At 32.3% G+C, this 19,651-nt stretch overlaps 2 protein-coding genes across 2 annotated transcripts; one reads left to right on the top strand and one right to left on the bottom strand.

The window, feature by feature from the left end:
- Window positions 1–285: 285 nt before the first annotated feature.
- Window positions 286–2,380, top strand: LOC121118197 (coiled-coil domain-containing protein 25). Its single transcript, XM_040712747.2, has 3 exons — window positions 286–409; window positions 505–982; window positions 2,173–2,380. The coding sequence occupies exons 1-3, from the start codon at window positions 337–339 to the stop codon at window positions 2,249–2,251; spliced, it is 630 nt and encodes a 209-aa protein (XP_040568681.1). The 5' UTR covers window positions 286–336; the 3' UTR covers window positions 2,252–2,380.
- LOC121118196 (uncharacterized) lies at window positions 2,272–14,972 on the bottom strand. Its single transcript, XM_040712746.2, has 4 exons — window positions 14,777–14,972; window positions 3,123–4,606; window positions 2,850–3,046; window positions 2,272–2,786 (listed from the first exon to the last, which is right to left on the bottom strand). Exons 2-4 carry the CDS (start codon window positions 4,491–4,493, stop codon window positions 2,399–2,401), a joined length of 1,956 nt encoding a protein of 651 aa, XP_040568680.1. The 5' UTR covers window positions 4,494–4,606; window positions 14,777–14,972; the 3' UTR covers window positions 2,272–2,398.
- Window positions 14,973–19,651: the final 4,679 nt, after the last annotated feature.

Below are 19,651 nucleotides of genomic sequence, written 5' to 3'. Positions count from 1 at the left end.
CATCGTTGTACAATCTTTTTTCCATAGTCAGTGTAGATAAACAGTAACTATTACGAGGGAAAGTCTTAGATATTTTTCTCTAATTATCCTACTTTTCTCGTCTTTAATCGATTTTTTTTTTTTTCAAAAATATACAGTTCTAACCATGTTTAGTACATATTTAGTAAAATAAATGTTCTAAAGTCCAAGAAGAAAATAAATCAACCCAAGGTTGCGTGATAAAACATTAAACCCGTTGATTTTCGCCTTTTATTTAGTTTATTATTAAAATATTTATTATTGTAGAATCTAGTGTGGATTGACGAACCTTTGGCACTTCTCTTGTGTGTATGTAAAATGGTTTTTTACTTCACCAGCGATGTTGTGGACCCCCCTGTAACCCTGTTTATGGGGTTGGATAAGTTTGAAAGCAAGTATATTGTGTAGTTAGTTGTAGAGTTCCATAACTCTTTGTCAATTGAACATGATCAAAACTCGGGGTTTTTTTCTTGTTGTGTCCTACAGATGAATACTTGATCAAGTGGGGTTGGCCGGAGGACGTTTGGTTCCACGTTGACAAACTATCATCTGCTCATGTGTATTTAAGACTCAAACCCGGACAGACATTGGATGATATACCTCCAGCAGTCCTAACGGATGCAGCACAGCTTGTCAAGGCGAATTCCATATCTGGGAACAAACTGAATGACATCGACGTAGTCTACACGTTATGGAGCAATCTACATAAGAATGAAGCGCAAATGGAGGTGGGACAAGTGGGCTTTTATAAGGACAAAGAAGTTCGTAAAGTCCGAGTGGAAAGGAAGGAAAATGCGATTGTGAATCGCCTTAATAAGACCAAGGTAGAAAAGGTTGTGGATTTTCAAGAAGCACGGGCTAATCGGGATCGGGAGGAGAGGGAGGACAAGAAAAGGATCTATAAAGAAATGGAAGAAGAAAAGAAAAAAGAGGAGCTTCGAAGACAGGCGGAGGCTGAAGAAAGGTAAATCGCAATATCATTTTTAGATAGAATTTTTCATTTGATCTGCTTGTTTTTTATATTTTTCGACAAATTATCCTTAAGCTAGTTTTATTGTATCACGCAACCTTTCATCAGAAAAGAAGGATATAGAGAAAAAAGGCCCAAAATCAGTTGGTAGTTTAGCCAATACTTCTAAACTATGACAGTATTATTCAAACATTGTTATTAATCATTCACAGCTTTAGAAGAGATAATCATAATTCAACCAATCAATATTTAGAACACTGATGAGAGTAGAAGATGCAGAAATATCAACAGTTTACAATAAAATACACTGTATATTTTTGTGTTAGCTAACTAACACCTCGTGCAGAAACGAGATTAAAAACTAGTATAATTATGCCATTTCCGTTGTACAAATATGTATACGTTTGTTTTTGGGGATCCATATATCATACAAATTCTATGGGGGGGGAGGCTTGGTTTTTAGATTTTTTTTTTTCGTTTTAGTTTCAAAAATCCATAGGTATTCCCAAAATATTTCAAAAATTAAATTTAAAAAAAAAAAAATTCAAAATTTAATTTCTAATATTGAATTTTTGGAAAAAAAAATAAAATATTATTTTTGTTTTAAACATTTCAAAAATTTACACCTGTTCACAAAAAAAATTTAATATTAAATTTTTTGAAAAAAGATTTCAAAAATGAAATTCTAAATTTTTTGGAAAAAAATTTCAGAAATTCAAAGTTGTTCACAAAAAAAAAATATTAAATTTGATGGGAAAAAATTGTAAAAATCCAATTGTCAAAAATTAATTTATATGTAGAAAAAATATCAAAAATAAAATTAAAAAATTCATAGCTATCGACAAAAAAATATTTCAAATATTAAATACTCCTATTTTTGCCTTTTTTCATCCTCAGAAAATTTTTATTAATTTTTCCTTTTTTTTTTTTGGGGGAGCTACAGCTCCTCCAGCACACCCTGCAGTCACCCCTGGTCTTGGCTTATGATATTTTGCGGCTTCTTTTCCCATTATCAGTGTTAGGAACGTTGATTGGTTAAATTTGAATTAGCTATTTCTAAGCTGTGAACACTTCTCAACAATTTTTGAATAATAATTGCATAGTTAGGAAAAGTTTATAAATGAGTCGCCTTTTATGCAAATAGTATTATTTCCTATAGTAATTCTAATGTTTATTCTCAATAGGAGTTACGATAGACTCATGCAAGAGGAGAATATGGTTTCAAACAAAGATGGAGGAAATGATTCGGATGACTTCATGTAAAAAAAAGTACACTGTACATGTTCAATATTATTGTGATATATATATTTTTTAAATATGTACTTTTTGTAATCATTAAGAAAATATCTTATTTCAAGAATTCCATTAAACAAAACCATAACAAAAAAAAAACCAAATATTTGAGAAATATCACATTTTTAATGAACTAGACTGCAAAGAGTCTAAAGTTTTCTGAATGTATCTTCTTTGAGACTCAGGAACGAATTTGTCAAGGACTGTTCCGTAGTTCTTGTGTGAAGAAAGCTCTCTGAAAGCATCCTTTGCATGATTTCTTACTTCCGACGATCCGTCAGCCAAAAGAGTGCATCCTCTTTCGAATACAAGGGCTTGAAACTCTTTTGAAGAGCCAAGGATTTTCTCAGCTCCCATAGATCGGACAATGTTTGAATATATTCTCGCTGTATTGATTCGCACAACCACATTTTTGTGATCAACGCCACTTTCAAGGAGAACATTGAGCCCTTTGTATATACTTATATTTTCCATTGCTGTGTCCAAAGCAATATTACAGTCTTCTCTATAAGAAAATCGTTATGTTTTTTTTTATTAATCATAATTAATTAATAATATCTTTATTCACCTAATAAATTTATTTGTATCGACAGATTTGTTAAGAAGTAGAGGAATAATTTTATCAGATTCTCCTTCCATGGATCTCCCAAGGTGTAGAAACATCTCAGCAAATGCTTGAACTCCAATTCGGCAAACTTGTGATCGAAGGTTTTTGACGGTGATAGTAACGAGTCTCACAACCATAGTAATATTGCTTTTTATTACCTGGAACCATCATGTATAAATTTCATATTCAAAAATGAGTAACTAAAATTCTTAATATATACTTAATTGTTTTTACCTCGTGCTGTGACTTTACAAGAGAGACGATGGACTCCAGGCCTAAAATTTCTTTTTCCCAATCTCCACTCTGTAATTGTTGCATCGCCTCATTGTATGCCTGTTTTTTCTGCTTAAAATCCTTTTGCGTGAAGTTGTTTGAGAGTTTCAACTCCTTTCCGAGACCGGCTTCGTTAAGCGTCATTTTCTTATCAGGGAAGGATTCAATCTTTGTTCGTTGCTCAAAATTACTTGCGTTACTTTCTAGAGAGTGAGTTGCGCTTTTTATATATGACAAGTTTGTAAACTGTTTTTCAAAACTTCCGTATAATGGAGGTTTGGATACCTTGGAGCTTGGGTCTACACTCTTTTTTAACGTGGGATTGAATGTTTGATTTTTCGATAGGGATAAATCCGGATCAGAGGAGGATTTAACTTGTAAGATATTTTGATTTCGAATCTTGGGAGCGTTTGTGCGTTTCGGCGTGGTTTTACTTGTCACTTTAGGTTTTTCTAGTGAAATAGTTTTCCAATCATCGCTGGAATCATTTTTTAGGGGTAAATTACTGCTTTTCAGTTTAGACTGAGGAGTTGCTTTCTTTTCGTTAGGGACTTTGATTAATTTTTTCCTTTTGTTAGAAGCTTTATTACTTATATTTAATTTAGAGGGGAGAGTTGTGGCTGGTTTCTTTGGGCCCGTTTCTTCTAGATGTTCTATTTCATCTTCCTTCTTTAAAGGAGACGTCTTCTCATTCAATGCCTGATTCTCTTTTGAACTTCTATACGAAATTTTTTTTCTCTTGAATATTTTCTTCGACACTGGCTTATATAATGTTGTAGGACTGGGCACTTTACCTAACTTTTTATCCTTTATATTTTCCTTTGGTTTTATCAAGAGTTTTTTGTCAATTTTTGAGGGGTATTTTTTATGAGCCTTGAATTGAGGCGGATTCCGTATTTTGCTCAAATAGGATTGAGGGGAGGCTTTTGAAAAAGGAAGTCTTCTTTTGTTTTTGGGAGGTGTTTCAGATTGAGGGTTGAGGGGTTTTCTAGAGTTAGTCCTACTCTCTTCTGAGGGCAGCTGTATCAGACTAATTTCAGAGTTTCTTCGCCTTTGTTTTTTGGGACTAAATTTGAGTGAACTGATTTTCGGAGTATGACTAACATAGCTTGAGAGAGGAAGAAGTGTCTCAGACGTGTCTGGTAACAGAAATGTATGTAAATCTAATAAATTATATGAGGAGTTTTTGTAATCTTGGTTCGGAAGTGAATGGTTTCTTGAGGTTTTGCCTTTTTGAGAAGGTTGCGGCAACTCATTCGTATGAAATTCCTTGTTGTTGATTTTGATAAATACGGATTTATCCAGCTCATCCTTTGTGCAAGCAACTCCCATTGTAATTTTTGACTTTATTAGAATAATTTCAAGTCTTCAACGCTGATTTCTTTGACATAATACTCAATGAACCAATTTCCTTCTCAAGTTCAATTTTTTTATTTTCCTCATTCCTGAAAGGAACAAAAAAAAAAAGTATTATGAATTTTTCTTCGTGTAATAATATATTTGTTTTAGAGTAAAGTCATTGACATAGTTTAATCAAGTAATCATGAATAAAATAGACAAGGACAACGCAACGTCTATTTTATGTGTTTTCAATATTGTAAATAGTTGATATTACATACAAATAAATATTTTTTCTTATTTATGTACTTCCACAATATTGTGAGTAGAGACAAATAAAATTGTCAACAATTCTTTATTTTCCTTCAGGGTTTAAGATAGATTTATATTAGTGGTGAAACTCGGTTCGTGACCGAATTTATGTTTCGATTCGTCTTAATTGATTTTTTTAGAGCGATCTAAACCGATGTTTTGGTCTAGACCATTAGTTTTCAAACTGTTTACAGTCTGAGCGCACTTAAAATATTACAAACACTTGCTGGCACACTGTATACAAAATAGGACTAATCTAAATAAAGTTTGTCTGTTTAATGTATGTATACCAAACATAAAGTCATTTTTGAGTGTAGATACTTTATCTATGAAATAACAATACAATCGAGCGTGCCCGTCATATAAAAACAGGATTATAGAGTTGAATAAAGATATAATATGTAAAAATGATTTAAATCTCGCAGGCGTTTAAGAGTACTGTACCCAGGCTCTTCACGTCATATTAAAAAAAAGAATTATTAAGATGTTATTTGTATTCCTGAGGAGATAAAATCTAAGTATTGAGTAACTACGTGTGAGTGTGCTGAGAATAAAACTGAGGATCTCTTGGGAAATTATCTTCTATATTATTAATGCAACGTTATTCCGTTCGTCGACACTAAATAACTCCAGAAAATGTCGGGTACTACCGCGAATATCTAGAGTTTGAAATTTGTACTAGGGGAATTTGGGTTTATTTTTATACCTAGTAAATAAAACATACATGTTCATATAACGACAGGTCTGGCCTTCCTACAAACTCTGCCTATGGTCTAGAACGAAATATCACGCTGATCGGAAAAAAGAAAGGTTATAATTTTTTTTTTTTTTCTTATAAAGTCAATTTTTTTTTCTCCCAAATTTATTTCCTAAAAAATATAATAACATGGAACCGAATCAATATCGATTTCTTTGGTACGCCAAATTTATATCGAGGCCGAATTAGTTAAAATTATAACGATCTCAGACTGGTCTAGGATTTTCTAACTGAAATCTAAACTAGTTCATACACATTTATGTAGATAGTGAAACACTTACTTGCCTTGTGTTTCTTAAAATGTGTGGCCCTGGGCAGGTGGAGTTCAGAAAGGTATATAAAAAGTTTTGACTTAATAAAGAAATCCCTGTTGTTTACCCACCTTTGATGGGCTATTTCAAGAAAGTTATTGATAGTTTGTCTATCTTTATCAAAAGGGTGTACAGCCCAGTTGCTAATCTTTTTTTTTTTAAAGAAAAATCGAAATATTTACAAATCATTGAATGTGAAGGCTTGAGATTCAACCTGACTAATTTGAAACCAAAGCATCAAACTCACCCTTTCCATTAATTATTATATTCTAATTTGATGTAGGTAATAATCTTCGTATTATTTTATTTGTTTCGTATCAATTTTAATGTGTAAGGCTTACTGGGATAATATTAATTACTTTAATAAGTATTAGGACATTAATTTTCGAATTACATAGTTTTGAGATGTTAAAAGTAAATAGATTCCATCATCTTTCATAATATTGCATTCACGCTAATTGTGCAATTCATATGAATAAGGTATTTTTTATCGCATATTTTTTAAATGCACTCCATTAAAGGATTAAATAAAAAAAGATAAAATAGTCAACAAAAAAATACCATTGTGCACGGGTGATAGTTTCTAAGATGATACATTTTTAGTAACATAATCAAATATATGAAATGGCTCTGTGTGGTTGTATGAGAGACAATAATTATGGAATATTTGGGGATGGCTGATTGGATATTTCTGACATGAGGGCTCCAGATCCTCCATTTTTAAAAGGTGCATCTCGAGCTGGAACACTTTTGAATTTTGGCATAGACTTGTCAAACTTAGGAGTAGGAGGTGTAGCTTAATTGCAGGGGCGTCCACATAATTTGGGTTGGGGTTGGTTTTTGGAGGAAAAAAATTCCAAAAAATTAAAAAAAAAAAAAAAAATTTTTTTTTTTAAAGATTTCAAAAATCCATATGCTATTCTTAAAATATTAAATTTTTTGGAAAAAAAAATTAAAAATCCATAACCATTCACAGATAATTAAATTTTTAGGAAAAAAACTTAAAAATTAATTTTTTGAAAAACAAAATTGTATAATTAATTTTTTTGAAAGACAAAATTGAATAATTAATTTTTTTGAAAGATAAATGTTTAAAAATTAATCTTTTTAAAAAAACAAAATTAAAAAATTAAATTTCAAATATTAAATTTTTGGAAAAAAAAAAAATAATAATAATAAATTTTCTATAATAAAAAATTCCTTATTATTTTTTTTTTTTTTGGGGGGACGCTACGATCCTTCCAGCTCGCCCTGCAAATAAGTAAAAATATCTGTCTAAGCTGTCAAAAATACTGAAAAAGTGACTGCTTAGGGCACCTCTTATTTCAGGTTCGGCATTTTTGGACAATTCAAAGGTGAAAGTAGTAGATAAAATAATACAATTAGAATGGGCCCTCAGTAGAGGACAAAACCTCCATCTTAAATCAAATTGAGTTATGTATTTCATTTTTTTCCAAAGTTGTGGTTGATTATGCATTTTTTACGTTATGTGTTACTTCAACCTCTCAAAATTTAATGGCCTCTTATTGTGACCACAAATAAAAACATTGTACCAAGTTTGATCAAAATTGATCTGTAACTTGTGCCGTGATTCTGGAGACAAACAAACAAACGAGGGCAAAAACAATCGTTGGAGACGTAATTAATAAGTTGAAGAAAATTCAATAGGAGTCCTACGGAAATAAAATGATTGCAAAAAAAAAATCGGGAACCTCTGATGGTTTATACATAGGGGCGTTGGCAGAGGGTGGGATAGGGTGGGGCTGTAGCTCCCCAAAAATATCCAAATTTCCCAAATATTTAATTTTTTTTTTTTTTAAAAAGTTTTTTGAAAAAAAAAAAAAAAATATAAAATTTGAATTTTTTAAATTTTTTTCCATAAAGTTCATTTTGTCAGTAGCTAAGGATTTTTGATTTTTTTTTTAAATTTAACATCAAAAATTTAAATTAAGAATTTTTTTCAAAAAAAAAAAAAATTGTAAACAGCTGTGGATGGTCAAAAAATGTGTAAAAAACTTTGGATTTTTTGTGAATAGCTATAAATTTTTGATATTTTATTCAAAAAAATTTAATATTAGGATTTTTTTTTTCAAAAATTTAATTTTTGAAATTTTTGGTAAATCACTATGTTGTTTTTGATTTTTTTTTCTAAAAATGTTAATATTTGGATTTTTTTTTTTTTTCTTTTTTTCAAAAGTTGAATTTTATTTTTAAAAAATTTAATATTTGAATTTTTTAAATATTTTTCCAAAAATTTCATTTTGTCAATAGCTATAAATTTTTGATATTTTATTCAAAAAAATTTAATATTATGATTTTTTTTCCAAAAAATTTAATTTTTGAAATCTTTTGTTTTTGATCACTTTTTTCCGAAATTTTTTTTTTTTTTTTTTTTTCTAAAAATGTTAATATTTGATTTTTTTCAAAAAAAATTTAATTTAAATTTTTTTTCCAAAAATTTCATTTTGTGAATAGCTAAGGATTTTTGATTTTTTCTTTTTTAAATTTAAATCAAAAGTTTCAATTTAGAATTTTTTTTCAAAAAAAAAAAAATTGTAAACAACTGTGAATGGTCAAAAAATTTGTAAAAAACTTTGAATATTTTGTGAATAGCTATAAATTTTTGATATTTTATTCAAAAAAATTTAATATTAGAATTTTTTTTTCAAAAAATTTAATTTTTGAAATTTATTGTAAATCACTATATTTTTTTGATTTTTTTTCTAAAAATGTTAATATTTGGATTTTTTTCTAAAAATGTTAAAAAAAATTGTTAATATTTGGATTTTTTTTTCTAAAAATGTTAATATTTGGATTTTTTTTTCTAAAAATGTTATTTTCTAATAAATGTTAATCTATCCCCCTCCTCCCAAAAAAAAAAAATAAATATATATATATATTAATAATCAATCCTGCGGATGCCCCTGATTCACTATTAAAAATAGCCCTGTTTTCCAGAAGAACTCCAACTTCAAATTAATTGAATGAAGGAGCATTAAAGACGGCAATGTACTTTAAATAAAATATTCATGATTCATATGGTTATATACCTATATGTGGCTTGACGCATACAATGTTGTAAGTATGTTTGTTTGATGGTCGTCCTTGGACACCCATAGTCACAACACAATACATTGAAATTGTTTTTCTACACCATTCATTCCTTCCAACTCATCTTCATTATATTCATAAATATGTATAGCATATTAAATACTCAAATTGCTTATTTAATTAATTATGTATGCCTTTCTACCTCTAGCTCATTAATCATTATTATCAAAGCCACACTTCCATCAAATATCACTTAGAGTCATTAATGGTGTTGATCGTATTATTATGAGGAACTAACAGGAATACCAGGCTTTACTCGGAGTTATGAAGCCTCGACATACAGAAATAATTTGCTTTATTTATATAGACGGATGCAAAGTTAATAGAAATACAAGGGTATACCTTGTGCTGTCTAGGTCCTTATTTATTTGTTCCAGTCCAGTCTAGGATCGGTCATTAGGACTGTTGGTCCTTGCGACCGGTCCTTGGAATTATTCATAAAAATATCGATCGTTTATTGAGCCAAATATCATATAAAAACATATTTATTAAGATTATTGCACATATCTTGCAAAAAATATTATATTTTTCATTATAATACGAACATATTTTATTGTTTCTTAGTTATATAATTTACTCTATTAAATAACGGAATAATTAAAAGGAGGAAAAACACCCTCATAGACGTCACGAAGGATCGATTTTATCTTCTTTAAGGAACAGTAAGTGGTACTGGACTGGACCTTGGTCATCGGTCCTAAAATAAGGACCAACACAACACAATATACCATATATACCAGTCGTACATGTGTGGTATAGCACCATAACGCATGTATGACTGATGTTTGACTTCCACCACGCTTTTAATATTGACGTCATAGTGTATGAGTGGTTGCATGTTTTGTTATAATCTCTCTTTCTTACCCAGCAGTCGGCACGATACATCAAATTGAAAATTCTAGCAATAGTGACGTCATAGAATATGAGTAGTTACGTTTTTTGTCAAAATCTGCCTATTTACCCCAGCAGTCGGTAGTATACATCAGATTGTAAATTATAGCAAGGCCGATTACATGATGGCCTAACTTTGTATTTCTATTACCCTTGAGACGGAGGTACTCATAGAGAATATATAGAGTGACAAAGTTTTAGTTGAATGGACTGAAGTAGTGGATTATGAATCTGTTGTTGTCGGGGGCATACTTATGTTATGAATTGAGTCTTGTTTGCTATTAATACTTATCGCTTATTGGTTATCAGTAACAGCTAAAATCTTTTGTTGAATAATTTATTTTTCAAAAATGTGCTAAAAAGTACTTTTTCGTGAATGAATACGGTGATTCGAGAATTGAATAATAGATACTTAATGTTATTTATTTTTTTATTTAAAAAAATACGTAGAAATAAAAAATTAATTAGCACATACATAAAACTACAATTTATAAGGAATATTTTTAGTTATTTTAACCTTGAAAAATATCACCCTTACTTTGGAAAAAAAAACCCTGTTTGCAGCACAATTATGAGCCATTTTGGACACTAATTTGAATAATTTAATTCAATCACGGATGGGTAAAGGACTAACAAAGATACACAAGACATTTTGTTTTTGGCTCAGTTACTCAGAGTTGGATTGACTTAGACGCATCAAATTTTAACACAACAAGCCTTTATATGTTTGCTATTGTTTGAATATATTTAAAGATTCAACATTAAAAAAAAATATATTTAATGAAAGTTTGAAACTCAATTTTTGTCCATTTTTACAAAAATATTGACATCAACTCACACAAACAACTGTAACATAACAACTAACCCTCCAAAATGGCTGAAACTTTGGTGAGTAACTGTCAAGAGATGCTAGATAGATATGACTAAAGGATTCTAGGCAAAGAGTGGACACTCAAAGAAAGGAGGGTAGGATTTAGTAGTTCTCAATTCTATTTCTCAAAGCTACAATATTTTCTTTGACATTGCCTAAGGCGGGGTTTTCAGCACAATTAAGTAAATATTCACATCTCCAATGATAGTGGACCCTGTGGACGCTGTTTAAAACAGGAAACATGATCGCTTCTTAGTTGAATGAAGAGTTCAGGTTGATAGAACCTTGAGTACCAAACATTCGACTCAAGTCATGGTCCTCGGCGTTGTATTTTCCTACGGCCTCAAGATACCTCCCTACTTCTTCAAGGCCAAAGAGAAAGTCAACACGGATGTCTACCATGTCTTGCAATGGTTGAAGAGCACGTTCCCCAGGGAAAACTATGCGTTTACCCAATGGTTGCACATAGGGATATACATCCAAGAAGGTGCAGCATTTCTGCATGAAGAACATGGCTGCCTTTTGGTCGACAGACTTCTGGCCTTTGTCCTCACCCAACATGAACCCCCTGTTCGGTACATCTTGGAGGACAAGCCGAACCAGCCTTTTCACTCGAATGTCGATGTCCTGAAGGCCGTGATCACGGAGGAGTGGAACAACTTGTCCTCGGACTTCATGAAGGCCATTTGTGCTTCTGTTCCTCCTCGTTTTAAGTCCATCATTCAGAATGGAGGGGCCATATTGAATAGAAAGTGTAGAAAATGGTAGAATGACCAACTTTGGCTTTAAAAGTTTGCCATAAAAATGGCACAAAATACAAGCATGTAGAAGGTAAAACGGGGCTTAATTTTTTCTAATTTTTGAGTCCTCATCCTGTACATATTTTTTATCTAAGGAATTTAAATGACTTTATGTTCGTATTATTATTTTGAATAATATAAAATTAATGGATAAATCGAAATAAATATATTATTTGATATTTATCTAAGACATTCATTACATTGATGGTTTTAATTCAATTCCTTCCTTCATTTTGTAACTAAGGTAACAGGTAAAAATCCATTGTGGAATGAGCATTTTAAAATAAAAAGAAACGAAAATCAAGATGGAAGCCCGGACAATTTGAAGAATACTTTGAAGGAAAGAAGAAATAATGCTCATGACGTTTGATTAGATCAGCTAATATCACCTGTGACAAGAGAGGAAGGAGAAAAGGATATACACACGGACATTTGCTACAACTACTCCGATGTCAATCCCCAATTCTACTCTGAGTCCAACAAGGACTTACAATTATATCTCAGCAGCTAATCCTCAGGGTTAAGTTCTGTCCTTCATGAGCACACACGAAGGTTTTGAATATAATTGAATCTATTCAGGAAAGGATGTTCACTACTCAAGAATTAATTAATAATGAACACTGCTAAGGAAAAGAAAATTCGTTCTTTATACTATCATTTACAAATTAACGGGCCAGCTAAAAAAACACACCGGATTTACATGTATGATGACTATTATATTCTAAAAAATAGCCCTTAGTTGATCAAAAAAAAAGGGAAGGAAAAAAAGCGTGCGTTTTCCATGTATAGAATATTCCTCTAATAAACTCTAACTTACTATATATAAAAGTACAAAGTTCCCAGGTCTGAGGAAAGATATACATTTGTAGAAGGGAAGTATCTCCCAATTGTGCTATAATTTTGTATATTTATCCTCCCCCTTGAAATAAAGGAAGTCATAAAAAAACTAATTAAAAACAACCCCATTGATTGATTAATTTATCAATTAATCGATAAACTCGCTAGGTAATATGTTTTCTATTCCGGGATGTCGTTTTCCCGGATTTTTTTTTTGAGTTTTACACCTACGAGAATTTCCCTGGAAATCATCCTGTATTTATTATTTTATGAAAATGCTTCATTTATTTATATATAAAAATTTAAATAAAACGTTGAATACATATCATATAAAGAATCACACGATGATACTTATATTCTAGTGATGTGCGAGTAGATTTTTAGCCCACGGGTCGGTTTATGTATTTCTCAACTATACAGCCCCTAACTTTACCAAAAATGTATTTCTTTCATTGCTTACGATTATATCTTTTTGTTACAAGTCCGGTAGGGGGTCTGCAGGTTTATTTATTATTTGGGAGTAGGATGGATTTTTTGATTGTTTTTTAAATAAAAATCAAAAAAATAATTGTTTAGAAAAAATTTCAAAAATCAATAGTTATTCACAAAAAAATTTCAAAAATCCAAAATTATTCATAAAAAATTAATTTTTTTTTGAAAAAAAATTTAGAAAACCCATAGCTATTCACAGATAATTAATTTGTTGGAAAAAATTTATAAAATTACAAATAAAAAAAATTGAAATTTTTTCTAAAAAAAAAAAACAAATATGAAATTTTTGGAAAAAAATTTTTTAATGAAATTACTCATATTAAATTATTCCAAAAAAAAATTAAAAAATACAAAAATTATTCAAAAAAAAAAAATTCAAAATCCAAAGTTATTTTTAAAAACTCCAAAACCCATAGCTATTCACAGAGAATTAAAGCTATTGACAAAAAAAATTAAAAAATCCAGAGCTATTACCAAAAAAAATTTAAAAACCACATTGACAAAAAAAAAAAAAAAACTTGGAAAAAAATTTCAGAAATGAAATTTTTTACTCTGCTGCATAATTTATCCGAATGTCGAAATGTTTTTCTATTTTTTTGGGGGACTACACTCTCCCATCCCATCCCTAGAGGACGTTCCTGTGATCTTGTTATTTCCTGGGATCCCATTCAATGGGATAAGCTATAAAATACCCTCTCAAAATCCCTCATTTCATTGATTAAATCCAATACTATCTGTCAAATGATCCAATATTAATTCCCTATAGTAAAGCTATGACCTTAAACCCTAGATACATATTTATTCATTTGTAACCATGATGATGATTTGAACATTTTAAATAATAATAATAATGAGTAATTCCAAGTAAACCTAAATCCATTAATGACTCAATAATATTTTGTATCATTTATTGATTATTTTTAGTAGTTAAAATGTTTTGACAATTAATTACAATACCTTTATAATTAAATAAAGAAACATTTGAGAGTTATTGAAATGGGAAATTTTTATTGTCCTGGAGTTTAATAGGTCCTATTTTTTTTTTTTTTTTTTTTTTTGAACAATCAATAAGTCTATTTTGGTCAGAGAGGCCTTTTCAAACTATATTAAAAAAAGTATGCCCTGAATTTTGTATACCTAGTAAGTTAGAGTTGTTTGAAGATAAAGACTGTAGCATTATTTCTAAAATGAAGAAACTTTTACTCATAAACCTCTTTTTATAAATGAGTCGTTAAAGGTGGATGGAACTTGGATTTTGACTCGAGTTCGTATTATGAAGACTCAAGACTTCTCTGGACCTCAAAATGAAAAACTCAAGATTTACTGGACTTGAGATTATAATTACAATTTACTTTAGAGGGAAAAACTTTAATTCGAGTTCGAATAATTAGCAAAATATTATATATCCAGCAATGATATACTAGTTAACAATCGAGGGTTGGTTCTGCTTATATCTTTTGATCCATTATAACTAATTCATATTTGACTCCGGGCAAGCCTTTAGGCTCAACTCAACAAAAATATAGTTATTTTGGATTTAAAATGAGTTCAAGAGAAACCTGAGGATCGACTTAAACTAGACGCAATAAACAAATTTAAGGACTTGGATATGTCAGCAAAAACTTAATAATCGAGTCCTAAGAGGACTTTGGACTCTACTTGGGCTTATAAGGCAAGACTTAAGATTCGACTCGAATCCGAAGACTCTAAACTCTACAACTTTCTACCACATCTGCAAATGGTTATTAAATGACAATTGTTCTGATACTTTGCCGATATGACTTTACGTTTTTTTCCGATATATTTACATCATTTGTTAGTGCTGTCAAATAAAAATAAAAAAGGCTTGGGCCCCTAAAATGTATAGCTATTAGACATTATTTTAAAGGCCTTACCTTTATGCTTTAATTTTTAAACCAAAACGTAAAAAGAACGTCTTCTCTCTTCGTGTTCTCCTTTAAAGTGTATACAATAATACTTCTTTTATATTACAAATATTTTGTAGATAAACCATATACAACTGGACTTTGGAGAGCTTTCCTCTCTTCTCTCCCAACGTGTACTTATACATATGTAGATATCTACTATTACAAGATATTAGTAACTAGAAGGCCCACAATTAAAAATGTACATATAATTTATGGTGCTATCTACGTATTTTGCAAGGCGCAATAGCCTATATTTTATGCTAATATATCGAATGTCATGGCGTTTGAGCTTGACATACTTAATGATTTTTCTTCACTATGTACAAAAGTAGAGGACTTTTGAAAGGGATTCAATCATTATTTAAAAAAGAGCTGCGATACTTCGGTCTAGTAGGCCTTTATTCTTCCTCTTTATATTTCACTGCAACGGAGTAAGTAAGGTCGTATCACTACGAGTACTTACACAGTGTAAATATAGGTGTGCGCGTCGAAAACTGGGCACTCCTTTAAATTGTACGCCATGCACATATTCGTGATTTTATTGAGTTGAAACCGGTTTATACTTTGAGGTAAGGGTCTTGACTAGTTATAAGCAAAACTCCAGCAAAATCTAAATCGCAACAGTGAAACAACAGCCGATAATATGGAGAGACGTCGAGTCGCAATTTTGGAACTTTCCGCGTGAGGAAAAACTCCCACTGAAATTGCCAAGGTTCTGAACTGCAGCCGCACCACCGTTTACAGTGTGCTAGCCAAAGGGACTCCTGAGGCGACCACAAGATCTAAGTCAAGGCCTCGAAGGTAGGACGAAATGTTTGCTACCGTGAAAAAGTCTGTCGGGGACAAAAGAGGCAATGTCACCGTCAGCGGCCTCTCCAGGGAGTTCAATATCAACAGGAGGACCATGGACCGGCTAGTTAAGAAAGATCTTGGCCTTAAGGTCTACAAGTGAACCCCTCGTCAAGCCCTCACGCTGTGCAATTTAAAGGAGTGTTCAGTTTTAGACGCACACACCTGTATGTACATATTCTATGTTGAGGCCTGTAAATGATTATTCTAATATGCATATATCCATAAGTACATAAATGTGGTATTAGTTATAACACAAACTATTTGTTCGTCTTTGAAATATTCTTCATTTCATAATATAATGCCAAATCCATGGGATACAATTAAAACATTTGTTAATTATTTCTGTTCTTTCCCGGAAGAAAACAAGCAAATACATACAAACATAGCTACGCCCACTAAATTAATCAAACAATTTTTTACTTACATTTCTATTTACAGAGTGTCCACGATAAGTTGGAACTATCTTAAAATTCAACCTGGTTGATAAAAATGGAATTTGGAGTGTATTTGTTAATACGAAAAAGTTAGACATGATATTAAACAATAAATTTATTCAACATGTCCTCCCTCAGCAGCCACCATCTTCTCCATCCGGCCCCTAAAGGATTTGCATGCCCTGATGACTTCCGCGGAATCGACAGCATTCCACTCCCTCGTAATGGAGCCCTTCAGGGGCGCAATGCTCTTGTGACTGACCTTGCACACCTTCCTCTCCAACTTCTCCTACCAGTAGTAATCACACGGATTGAGGTCGGGTGAGTTGGAGGGCCAGGTGTTGCGATCCCAGAAAGTGATGTCGTGGGAGGTGAAGAGGTTAGTGGTCCTCATGGCGATGTGTGCAGGTGCTGAGTCTTGTTGGAATATGAACTCCCTCCCAGCGGCCGTATCCTTCATCCAAGGGATGACGAACTCTTCCATGACTTCACAGTACCTTATCCCGTAAACCATTTTCCTTGGGATTGAAGAAGAAAGGAGGCATCACCTCACCGGTGCTATAAATGACACCCAGGGTCATCACGGAGGACGGGATCTCTGTGGTGAAGACCACAGGGACCTCTTCTCTCTCCTTGACAAGCCACCTGTCATTCTCGACGTTGTAGCTTCTGTCGACAGTCCAGTTCTTCTCGTCGGAGAAGAAGATGATTCTTCCTCCATGGCTCTTCAGGTCATTGAGGAGACGCTTACCGTTGGTGAGCCTGGTGGCCTTCATGGATGCCGTGAGGATGTGTTGTTTGGCCATTCGGTATGGCCTGTACCCGAGGTCCTCATTCACAGACTTGGAGACCAGCTGCTTGCTCACTCCACGGTTCTTGGCCAACCTGGACAAGGAAGTCCCCGGGGAAGCCTTGATGGACTTCCGTAGGCCTTCAAGGAAGCGGGGAGTGCGGATTCGGTCACTTTCCATGTTGTTGGTCTTGCGGCAGACCTTCCCCTCAACCTCCCAGGCATTGAAAATCCGGTACACCGTGGTCTTGGGGTAGTTAAGAAGCTTGTAGATAGCAGAGGACTTGTGTCCCGCACGAGCCAATTCGAGGATGGCGTCTCTCCTTGCTTGTTCCATGATGACTATTGTTTATTGTCAAAACAATTGTGGTGGAAGTTATAGTGTATTGTTCACGCAACCTTTTATATTAGTATGATCCACATTATGGATCTGGATGAAGTTTAAAGTAGTTCCAATTTATCGTGGACACCCTGTACTGATAGTGGCTACAGCAAATGAAGATTGATTACTGTCCAAATTTATAATTAATTTTTGGAAGATTCTTATAGGAATGGCTTATTAATAAAAGATCTACATGTAAACTAACATTTCTTATGCTATAGAGAGGTCACGTTTATTCAAATTTGAAGGAATTTAGCATTAAAAATTTCTTAATATTTGTAAGATATGATATTCTCCGTTTTTTTCATAACCCAAATGACATATTTTTACATCCCAGGGCAATACAACGATCTGGAATCCCCACATCAATTAAAATCCAAAGTTTAATATCTTTTTTAAGTTGAAACAGCTCTTAAAAGTAATTTATTAAATTATGAGTTCATAGTACATTCAAGGGAGTAAGATATTATGTTGTAGAAATTAAGAAGGGAATGACGACTAATGGTTAGTACACAGAAAAATATTTTTTCTTAATCTGACCCTAATTTTGTATAATCCATGGTCACATAGTAATATTAATTGTATCTTTCATCCTTTCCTCCAAAAAGAGGTTGAAAAAAGGCCTGGAATTAACTGATAGTTGGCCAATTTAGTTATCAGTGCAATATAATTTAGTATTCATGTTCCGAGTCCAATTCCAGACACAGGGTATAGCTGAGACAACATATGTGAGGAAGGGGATTTTTGGTGTTTCAAAATTTTAGTGTGGTCAAATGTTTTATCTTCAAATAATCTTATTTCCAAGGAATTTTTGCATAGAGCAGGAATGGAAAGGTCCTAATCCCACGCCTTGAAGGTCTCATGTTTAGAAAATTATTGAGTAATTTTGTAAAAATATATTGAATTATACTTGTTTGAGAGCCACGTTTTAAAAATTCGAATGATTCGTAATATTTTCTTTTCTTTTTGAGGAGCTAAGCCTTCTTAAAATGATAGAATATTAAGTTCAAATATACATATGATATTTAATATTGATAGCAACCAAATTATTAAAAAATTATGAAAATTTAGGACCTAGTCTTCCGGACAAAAAGTTAAAATAGGACATTAAGTTCATCAGAGTATTATTAGTTATTTTCTCTTCAAAATATTCTATCTTTAGTTAATATTTGTTTTAATTCAAGTAGTACTTGTACTCGACATAATCTTAACTTTACAAAATGACTCAAACTCGGTTGAAATATTAATAGAATATTTGATTTTATTTGAACTCGAATATTAATCAAAACTTACAAACATTCAAGTAATGATACGTCAAATTTAAAGCTTTAAAACAAAGTAACAAATCACTCCTGTTTGCTTGAGTAGATTCCTGGTCGTAGGCAAGATCCTATGTACTTTATTTTTTCATACGTACAACAGAATGGGAATTATTACAAACTGTGACCACATCACACTCACTCAGCTGGAGGGATATTTTCTCAATTTATGAGGCTCATAAGGCTGTCCTACATTGAACTGTTAGTGAGCTTAGGGAGCGAGTGAGGAAACTCTGTAGTTTTTGTTCGATCAGAAAGAATACCAGCTACTTTTTGAGTGATTGAAGAGAGAGTAAAAGATCGAGTTGCAAGGAAAAGGTCCCAATAAAGTCCTTACCTTCTAAATACGCAGACCTTCTAGCCAAGTTCATCCTCTTAAGTCAGTGCACTGGGCTGGACGTGACGCTCTAGGATGACAAACTTGAAGATCACTCAACAACTGAACCACAAGCTCATGTGTAAATCAAATGCACGAAACAGCACCTTTACGATATAGATTGAGTTCTAAAGAGGCTGTAGGCTCTTCTCAGAGTGTACACAAACTAATACTACAAGATGTCTTCACTTTTGCATTGAATTTCATCACCTAATCCTTAAAAGCTTTGGTGATGATAGTTGGATTAACATTCGTCACACTGATTGAACGAAATGAGTGTTAAGGAGTAGGATAATTTTCCGATAGGGATTATCCGTATTTTACATTTTAACTACCTGAAAGGGAAAAACGCACCGAAAGCTACCTATAAAATTTGCGATGTATGGCTGATACTCATTCAGTTAGTGTTACACAACAGATGTTTGCTCGCCACGCACTGGCAAAAGTGACGATAAAATCATGGAAAATGTCGAGATAGACCGTCATATTGGCAGTTGTAGCATCGGCCAGGAGCTGAGTATCGATCATAAAACCGTTTTGAACCATTTACAGAAGATTGGATAAAAAATAAACTCGAATAGGAGAGGAATTGGGTTTCATCAGGACAACACCAGGATAAAAACATATTTGATGACAAGCTAGAAGCTACGAGACTTCGGATGGGAATTTCTTATGCATCCACTCTTGAG

Source organism: Lepeophtheirus salmonis, chromosome 5 (genome assembly GCF_016086655.4).
Source record: "Lepeophtheirus salmonis chromosome 5, UVic_Lsal_1.4, whole genome shotgun sequence".
In the NCBI taxonomy this organism is placed as follows: domain Eukaryota; kingdom Metazoa; phylum Arthropoda; class Copepoda; order Siphonostomatoida; family Caligidae; genus Lepeophtheirus; species Lepeophtheirus salmonis.
This window is presented reverse-complemented; position numbering and strand designations above follow the sequence as displayed.

Coding starts and splice junctions, on each gene's coding strand:
- LOC121118197 (XM_040712747.2), top strand. CDS start 337: ATGGTTTTTTACTTCACCAGCGATGTTGTGGACCCCCCTGTAACCCTG. Junction 410..504: donor GGGGTTGGATAAGTTTGAAA/GCAAGTATATTG, acceptor TGTGTCCTACAG/ATGAATACTTGATCAAGTGG. Junction 983..2,172: donor CAGGCGGAGGCTGAAGAAAG/GTAAATCGCAAT, acceptor TATTCTCAATAG/GAGTTACGATAGACTCATGC.
- LOC121118196 (XM_040712746.2), bottom strand. CDS start 4,493: ATGGGAGTTGCTTGCACAAAGGATGAGCTGGATAAATCCGTATTTATC. Junction 3,047..3,122: donor TTGTAAAGTCACAGCACGAG/GTAAAAACAATT, acceptor TGATGGTTCCAG/GTAATAAAAAGCAATATTAC. Junction 2,787..2,849: donor GATACAAATAAATTTATTAG/GTGAATAAAGAT, acceptor ATTTTCTTATAG/AGAAGACTGTAATATTGCTT.